General features: G+C 35.5%; 1 protein-coding gene across 1 annotated transcript; it reads left to right on the top strand.

The window, feature by feature from the left end:
* The first annotated feature begins 8712 nt into the window (after nucleotides 1-8712).
* LOC103213059 (olfactory receptor 1094-like) lies at nucleotides 8713-9717 on the top strand. Its single transcript, XM_007958957.2, has one exon. The coding sequence runs from the start codon at nucleotides 8746-8748 to the stop codon at nucleotides 9715-9717; it is 972 nt and encodes a 323-aa protein (XP_007957148.1). The 5' UTR covers nucleotides 8713-8745.
* The last annotated feature ends 180 nt before the right edge of the window (nucleotides 9718-9897 follow it).

Here is a 9897-nt window from a genome sequence, read left to right as displayed (position 1 = left end):
GTACTTCTCTATGTCTTTCTCATCCTCAATGCTGCCATACTGGTTCCTTACATTTGGTACATTGCCCTTCTCTTCACCCAAATCAGTATTTATCTCTATCTATCTAACAGTGTTCCCTCCCCTCCCCTCCCACCCCTGGTAACCAACAAAGAAAATTCCCTTCAATAGATAAACCTTTCCTTAACTTTTACAGTAATGCACTAATACAATATTTGTCCTTTTGTGACTGACTTATTTCACTCAGCATAAGGACCTCCAAGTTCATCCACGTTATGCGGTGTTTTGCAGATTCTACGTTATTCTTTAGCATTGCATAGTATTCCATTGTGTGTATGCACCATAGTTTGGTTATCCATTCCTCAGTTGATGGACATCTAGGTTGTTTCCATGTTTTGGCTATTGTAAATAGTGCTGCAATGAACATGGACATGCATATATCTGTTCTTGTCATGGCTCTCACTTCTTTAGGGTATATACCTAGTGATGGGATGGCTGGGTCAAATGGTATTTCTAATTCCAACTTTTGAAGGAATCACCATACTGCTTTCCACAATAGTTGTACCATTTTATTTGTAAAGAACACAACAAGCCTGTAGACATGAGGATAATGACAATGATTTTTTCTCCCTACACGAGATTCATAAATGTAATTTTTGAGGCTTGCTGACAGAGAATAGGAAGGTCTCATTTTCAAATGTTTTGCAAGTTGACACCATGCACATCATGCAGATTTTTAACCTGATGAATTTACATCATTCCATGTCCAAAAGTGTTTTGATGAGAGTCCTGATTTTGTCCATGTGCTAAGGAAGGCCATACTCATTTCAAAGTTTTAGAAGAAAAAGAAACTAACAAATACTATACTGGAAGTATAGTGGAAGTAAAGAGGCAAGAGAATACCAAAGTTCCTTCTGTTGCTATCTTGTTGAGTGTTTTCAATCAACAAAGCTGTTAAATTTTATTTTATGCCTGTCTGTATGGATTGAGATGATCATGTGGTTCATTTCCATTATTTTATTAATGTGGTACATTACATTGATTGATTTCCTAATGTTGAGCCATCCATGCATTAGTGGATAAATCCCACTTAATCATGTGTATAATCCTTTTAACATGTGTTTGAGTTTGGTTTCCTGATATTTTGTTAAGTATTTTTGCATCTATGTTCATGAGGAATATATGGCTTTTTCTTTTTTTCTAGTGTCTTTGTAGTATCTTGGAAGTCAATCTAATGCTTAACTCATAGAATGAATTAAGATGTGCTCCCAATATCCTCTATTTTTTGAAAAGTTTAAGGGGGATTGGAGTGACTTTTGTAAATATTTGGTAGAATTCCTCAGTGATTCTATCTGCTCTAGGATTTTTATTGTCAGGAAGTTTTTAATTGGTAATTCAATGTCATCATTTGTTGTGATTAAGATACATATATATTTTCATCTTGAGTCAGTGTTTATGTGTTTCAGGCATTTTCCTTTATTTTAAATTATCTAATTTCTTGATGTACAACAAGATATAGTACTTATAATCTTTTTTACTTTTATAGGGTCATTTTTAATGTCCCAAATTTTGTTTCTTCTTTTAGATATTTGAATATTCTTTCTTTTTATTTGTGAGTGTAAACAAAATTTTGTCAATTTTATTCATCTTTTCAAAAAGCCAGCTTCTGGTTTTGTTGATTCTCTCTATTACACAATACCTTAAATCTGGTTGTACACATGACAAACTGTTTCTGTTAATAGTTATTTATATTCCTTGTAGGTACAACTTCTAGAAGTCTACGTGGTACAAGCAGTTTGTGATTAGCTGTTAACTAAAAGTTCAGTGGCTCAAACAAACTTAGCTGCTCTTCAGAAGAAAGGCCAAGAAAACCAACTAAGTTCCATTCCAAAACATACGAGCTGCCATTAGTCAGTTGCCATTTCAACCTTGGAAAACAGCAATAACAGGAATTTACAACTTTAAGTGACTAACAACTGTCCTTATCTTCCCTTCCGAAGCATACTCTTCAGTAACACTTGCAGGGCAGTTCTGGTGATAACAAACTCCTTTAGTTTTTCTTTATCTGTAAATGCCTTAATTTCACCTTTATTTTTGAATGACACTTTCCAGGATATAATATTCTTGGATGACAGTTCCTTTCTTTCAGCACTTTAAATACATCATCCACTGCTTTCTTGCATGCTTGGCTCCTGGGGAGAAATCAGCACTTCATCTCATTGAAGACCGCTTTTCTGGAATACTTTCGCTGCTCTTGTGCTGTCCTCAAGATTTCTTTTGGCCCTTGGTTTTCAAAAGTTGGAAAATAATGTGTCTCAATGTGGCTATATTTACATTTATTCTACTTGGAAATGTAAATGTAAATAAAGCCACATTGAGGCACGTTATTATCCAACTATTGAAAATCAAGGACCATATTAAATTTTGAAAGCAGCACCAGAGAAGCAAAAGTATTCTACATTTATTCTACTTGGGAGTGCTCTGGTAGCTTAGTGCCCAAGGCATTTGACTGCTAACCAGAAGGCTGGTGGTTCGAGTCCATCCTACTTCTGTAGTGATACCCCCTCGGAAACCCAAGGAGGGGTCACTATGAGTGAGGTCCGACTCCACAGCTGTTTGTGCTGTGCTGACATGACCAAGCTGATCTTGTATGGCAATGTGATAAGGATGTTATGTGAACCTCCTCTCTTCCATTGTTTGCATGTTACCATTTTATTGATTCAGCATTCCTACTGGTTCTCTAGTTCCTGAACCTATGTCAAGAGTTCTGAGATTATCCGTTTTATCAGTATATGCTTGTTTTCTTCTATAACTGTTGTAAGGGTTCAGGGTTTGCAAATGTTTACACCACTATCCTACTCCAAGTCCTCTTTAAAGACTTAGAAAAGCAAAGATATCACTTAGATGATGAAGGTGTACCTAACTTAAGCCATGGTATTTCAATTAACTCTTACGTATATGAAAGCTGGACAAGAAAAAATATAACAGGAAAACAATTGATATAATTGGATTGTGGTGTTGGTGAAGGCTATTGAATATATCTTGGACCTCCAGGAGAACAGCAAATCAGGCTTAGAAGAAATACAACCAGAGTGTTCCTTAGAAGCAAGGGAGACAAAACTTTGTCTTGGTTAATATAGACACGTTATTAGAAAAGGCCAGTCCCTAGAAAAGGACGTTATATTTGGTAAGGTAGAGATCTAGGGGAAATGAGGGAAACTGTCAATGAGATGGATTGACACACAAACCGCAACAATACATTCAAACTTACCAGTGATCATGAAGGTTGTATAGGACTCTCTGTGAGTCTAAGATGGCACCCAACAACAACAACAATAATATTTAGAATCTGTTCACTTTAATTAAATCATATTAGTCACCCTCAAGAGAGTGAGCCTCATCCAACCAATTGAAGGTTTTAAGAGGGACAATGAACGTTTTCCAAAGACAGAAGGAATTCTGACTCAAGACTGCTGAAGTTTACAGCTTGCCACCTGCCTACCATTTTCAATCTAAAGTTTAAAAGAATACCCAGGTTGCCGCTTGACCTATTAATTTCAGACTCAATACTATCAGATTTTCTGATCTATTTCCTGATGTATGGGTTTTGTGCTCATCAGATCCCAAAATTATTTGAGCCAATTCATAAGCATATGTTTCACTTCATTAAAAACAAACAAAAAAGCATTAGTTTGTTTTCTACATCACTTTGCATTCCTACCAGCAGTAGGTGAGAGTTCCAGTTGTTCTAAATCCTTTCAAGCATTTTGTATTTTCAGTGACTATTGCACTTTTGAAATTTTAGTCATTGTTGTAGGTGGATGGAAACCCACTGTATTTGGATGCTTTTAAATTGTATTCACCAGTTTTTAACAAGTCAGCTCTGACCCATGACTTGTTTTCTTTATGGTAGCATGTCAGATTAGAACTGTGCTCCATCGAATTTCAAAGGGCTGATGTTTCATTGGATCTTTCCTCTGAGGTGCATCTATTAGGGCTCTGCTAACTTTTCAGCTAGTGGTTAAGTAAGTTAACCGTTTGCTCCATAAATGTTCTCGAGCATCTTTCCATGGGCTTGGTTGCTGTCTGTGTATCTTTTTTTGAAAACATCTGTTTCCATTTTTGCCCAATTTTAACTTTTTATTTTATTTCCTCTAATTTCATATTATTGAGTTTTGAGGGTTATTGGTATACTCTAGATTCATATTCTTTATCTCAGATATCTGTTTGGCAAATATTTAGTCCAAATATGTGATAGATAGATAGACAGATAGATAGATAGATAGATTTACAGAATTTTGAGAAAATTAAACAGGTTACATTACCAGAAGATAGAAACAAAGTTTATGGAATTTGATTTATTAACTATATAAATTTGATTTATTTGTTTATCATGTAGTTTATTATTCTAGAATCCTTCTCTTCTTATCTGTAAGGGAAACAAAAATGTTGTTGCTTTTCTGCTCCAGAAGATAGTTAATGTATTTTCTCCTGGGAGACTATGCTATCGACTATAAGAAGACTTTAAGAAGCAGGCATAAAATGTGCACACATCATATTCAAAGCAAACCTTCACTGAGTGAGCAGCTCAGTTCCACAGGTAAGAGAAAAAGATTTTCATCACTTATAAACTATTTTGGAAGCTAGAAGTTTGAATCTAGAGTATGTGCCTTAATAATTAAATCAGAAAAAAGTGATGTTAGTAAATAAGACTTCTATTAAAAATTTAGTCTTCCTGAGAAAGAAACATGGCAAAGAAAACATAAAAGACTCCTTACATAGTTAGGTCAATGGAGGTATAAGTCAGAAATTTGCTTTAGTTTTCTTAAAGGATGGTAATCAGTAGAGGAGTAGAATAATTAAGAGGCTACCTTTAAAAAATCAAAGAAATTATTCAATGAAGAGAAAATGAGATTTCAATGAGAATTGAAATGTGCTACTTTGGCATCATAATTACTTTCTCCTTGGGATAAAAATTAATTTTAAATTAATTTTACTCTAGAAGCCATTTAAAATATATAATTTTTTAAATGTTATGACTTATTTAAGGTGGTTGAAAAGAGAATCAAAATATGTAAGGATATTTTTTAACATTTTTTTCTAGTGAATAATGATTCAAGCATTATAGCATGGCATAATGAGATTGTAATATCATCAAGAATTAGCCTAAATTGTGGAACCATAGAAATCTGGGCTTAAATAACTGTCTGTGTGTCTTTGTTCAAGTTATATGTCTAGCAGAACCCCAATTATCTCATATATACATTGACAATAAATTAGTTTTAAGTTTGCTTTATAGATTACATATTATAATATAAAATTCCTAATTCCTAGGTTTCATTTAATGATATATAATTAATGATAATATATAGATATAATAATAATAAGAAGAAGAAATATTATATGTAGTATTGTTGTTTAACAATACTACATATAACATTAACAACAACAATTGTTATTTGTAATATATAAATATTAAATTATACTTTATTACATATTTAGGGTCATAATATATATATAATATCACATATAATTATAATATAGCTGGTATCATAGCTTTATTCTCATGCTCAATATTTGTTGAATTATTCCCAAGAATGTCTGATATTTTACATTTTCTCACTGTATGACAGTGGATGAATTAATTATATTTTACACTTCCACGTGGCTCATGCTTTATTAAATGTATAAACATCTTTTTTTCCATCTCCCATTGATGCAAAATCAACTAGTTGTAAACACAATAGCTTCTACTTTCCTTAAAGCTTGCTTAACAGAAATGTTTTTGAAGAAACTTAGATGAAATGGTGAAACTATACTTTTTCGTCTATCAAGTCTCCTGTACCCAATAGTGGAGTAGATAATTGCTCTTAAAGGACTTGATATGGTATAAAATATGCCTTCATTCATAAGTCACATTTTTGCTCTACAGACCAGATCAGGGCCATAAATGTACCTGAAAATTCTATCCAGTAAGAGTATCAGGAGAATTTAAGCAAAACACAAAACTATTTTCCTGAAAAACACAAAAGCAGAATGTAGTGATAAAGACATACATTTTTTCTCTTTTATTGATGCCTTACAGCATATACTCTTAGGATTCATTGGATGTAATTTCAGTGAAATTATACTTTATTACATATTCAGTGTCATAAAAGAGGCCTGGTGGTTCGGTGGCTAAGTGCTCAGCTCCTAAACTCTGGAGTTTGGACCCTCCAGCTGCTCTGTGGGAGAAAGATACTGCCATCTGTTTCAGTAAAGATTTACAGCCCAGGAAATCATAAGGGACTTACGGCTGAAATACACATGCTTCTTTGACTTTTTTTTTTTTTTTTATCTTTTTAATGCATTTTTTTCTTCGCTCATACTCCACTAAATGAGAAATAGTCTGAAGGCAAAGAGTAAATAAATAAAACTTTGTGGCCAAATAATGATTTTATGGTTTTAGTGATAGCTTTAGTAAACAACCTTATTAATAATTATTGAATAATATTTATTTCATAGACCTCAGGTTGTGTAGTGCCTAAGGCATTTGACTGCTAACCAGAAGGTTGGCTGTTCAAAACCACCAGCCACTCTGGGGAAGGAAGACTAGGCAATCTACTTCCATAAAGATTTACCACCTCAGAAACCCAAAGGGGGTTGAGTTGGATTCAACTCCATAGGAGTGAGTTTAGTTTTTGGTAATTATTTCATAGCTATTTCAAAACTCCCTAAGCAACTAAATATAACAATGGCCATAGCTTCTTTGGGCAGGTTTTGGTTAACTCTCTGTTGCTCTAACAGAAGATACCACAAATGGGATAGGTTGAACAAACAGGAGTTTATTCTCTTACAGTTTGAATGCTTTAAGTCCAAGTTCAAAGTGGCAGGCTCTAGGGCCTGGGTGAAAGCCCCTCAACCTTGGGCTTCAGCTCTGCCTTCTGCTCCCGGCCCACTGAAGCTAGGGGCTTTTCTTCACTCAGACACCTGCTGGCTGCTGAGGCTGGCAAACCCAAGGTTGACAAGTAAGAAGGCACAGTTCCAACATTACCAAACAACACAGCAGGCTACTAATTAAAGTCCATTGAAAGTCCCAAGATTGTCAGAGCATGGCAGGCTGTTGAACAAGGACTTGGCTACATGCAGGGTTGAAGTGTGCCATAAGCTAGACACCATTCCCAAAGCTGTTCTTATGCACGCAAAGGTGACCACATCCCTAAAGCAGCTACACATCTGCTTGTGGTAGATCCTACCATGGAGCTGACTGCCAGTCTCATCATGGGGAATAACTACCACCAGCTGCCCAGCCACTCAACCAGGCCCAGCCAAGTTGACACACAACCTTAACTACCACAGGCAGAAGAACTTTGCAGGGCTGATAAGAGAAAAAACAAAACCCAAACTCTTTTCAGTCAAATTCATTCTGATTCATAGAGGCTCTATGGTGACTCTACAGGACAGAATACAACGGTGCTATAGGGTTTCAAAGGCTGTAATCTTTGAGGAAGCAGACTTCTACATCTTTCTCTCATGGAGCTGGTGGTAGATTTGAACTGCCTAACTTAAGGTTAGCAGCCAAGCACTTAATCGCTGCACCACCAGGGCTTTTTTGAACAGAACAACATCCTAAAATTTTCATTATGGTAGAACATTAAAGACAATGATGGTACAATAAGTATAAAGGTAAAAATTTAATTTGTGATTCAAAACCTTAAAAAAGATAATTTACTGATTTTTTTTTTTTTTTTTGCAGACAAGGTACATGTATCCCCAGAATACCACCTGCTACCCTGCTTACCACGGTTCTAGAAATGCCAGTGGAATGGGATTGCTAACAAAAAAGGCTACATAAAATGGTTACACTATATACGGCTGCCTTCCAAACAATTTGAAATGTAAGTCACAATGATACTACTCTCTAGTCATCTCAGAATACTTTTAAATGAAATCATTTTCACATCATTTTTCTCATTTAAATTAAATCCAGTCTTGTGAGATAAATGTTGTTCTCATTTTCAGTGGTGAACAATAAGTAAAGGTGTTGTGCATATTGCAAAGTCTGGACTAATATTCTAATGTGTCCTTCCAATTAGATTATTTCTAGATTCTAAAATTTCTCTCTTCATTGGTGTTTGGGAGGTATAAAGTATTGCGTTTTTGAGAACCAATTAAATTGCCAAGTTTTTTGTTTTGTTTTGTTTGTTTTTTTCTTTTAACATGCCAATTTTAGCCGACAAATGAATGAGATCATTTTTCACTTCCATTTATACAGGAATTACGTCTACATAGATCCCACTATTTTGTCCCTGCCTTTCCCATCTCTGAATGGCAGTAGTGGTTCAGTGGTAGAATTCTCACCTTCCACAGGGAAAAGCCAGGTGTGGATCTGACCAATGCCCCTAAGTGCAGTATCCATTGTCTATTTGCAGTTTGAAGCTTGTCAAGGTTTTGCTGTGTGTGATGCTGAATTGGATTCAGCAGCGTGACCAGATTAAGAAAGAATAGAAAGTAAGACCTGGTGATCTCCTTCCAAAAATAAGCCAATGGAAACTCTCCTGATCACAATGGTTCAATCTCATTGTACATGAGGTTGCCCTGAGTTACAAGTTAACTCATAAGCAGTTAACAACAACATCCTGTCACTTCACAGAATGTTATGACCCCCTTTTGAAAAAAAAAAAAAAAAAGATGAAAATGTAATGAAGTGTAATCTGTTTTCACAGGATATCAGGACATCACATTCAGGACCTGTAAATATCAACTGAAATGTCAGTGTTGTCATCAGCACTGGATCCATACAAGACTCAGTTCAAGAATGTCACTGAAGCCACCATGTTCACATTGCTAGGCTTCACAGATGATTTTCAGTTACAAGTCTGTCTCTTTTTGATATTTCTTGCAATCTATATTTTTACCCTGATAGGAAATTTGGGACTGGTTTTACTAGTCACGGTAGATTCCAGACTTCATAATCCAATGTACTACTTTCTGAGTGTATTATCTTTCTTAGATGCCTGCTATTCTTCAGTTATCACCCCAAAAATGCTGGTCAACTTCCTGGCGGAGAATAAAGACATTTCGTTCCTTGGATGTGCTACACAGATGTGGCTCTTTGTTACCTTTGGGACCACAGAATGCTTCCTCTTGGCAGCCATGGCATATGATCGCTATGTAGCAATCTACAACCCACTGCTCTATTCAGTTAACATGTCACCCAGAGTCTATGTGCCACTCATCATTGCTTCTTATGTTTCTGGTATTTTGGATGGTACTTTGCACACTGTAGCAACTTTTAGCCTCTCCTTCTGTGCATCCAATGAAATTAAGCATGTCTTTTGTGATATCCCACCACTCCTTGCTATCTCCTGTTCTGACACTCACATCAACCAGCTTCTGCTCTTCTATGTTGTGGGCTGTATTGAGATATTCACCATCCTGATTGTCCTGATCTCTTATGGTTTCATTTTGGTGGCCATTCTGAGGATGCGTTCTGCTGAAGGGAGGCAAAAAGTATTTTCCACTTGTGGCTCTCACCTCACTGGGGTGTCAATTTATCATGGGACAATCCTCTTCATGTATGTGAGGCCAAATTCCAGTTATTCTTTGGACCATGACATGATCGTGTCTGTATTTTACACTGTTGTGATTCCCATGCTGAATCCCATCATCTACAGCTTGAGGAACAAGGATGTAAAAGAAGCTGTAAAAAAATTGTTTGAAAGAAATAGGTTCTTGTAGTACATTTTTAGCCATTTTTAGTATTGCATAAAACCAAAAAATGACTGGATGTTAGTCCATATGTCTAATCAAAATTAGAAGAAAATATCTTGCTTTTAATTAATAGTGTCTCTATGTCCTAAAATATTTTCAAATAAAACATAACCAGTCTTCCAATGAAACTTTTACAAATGGAAATAA

The sequence above is a fragment of the Orycteropus afer genome, unplaced genomic scaffold (genome assembly GCF_000298275.1).
Source record: "Orycteropus afer afer isolate SDZICR_OR568_19922 unplaced genomic scaffold, OryAfe1.0 scaffold01243, whole genome shotgun sequence".
In the NCBI taxonomy this organism is placed as follows: domain Eukaryota; kingdom Metazoa; phylum Chordata; class Mammalia; order Tubulidentata; family Orycteropodidae; genus Orycteropus; species Orycteropus afer.
The sequence above is the reverse complement of the archived record's forward strand: the minus strand, read 5'-3'. Positions and strand labels throughout refer to the sequence as shown.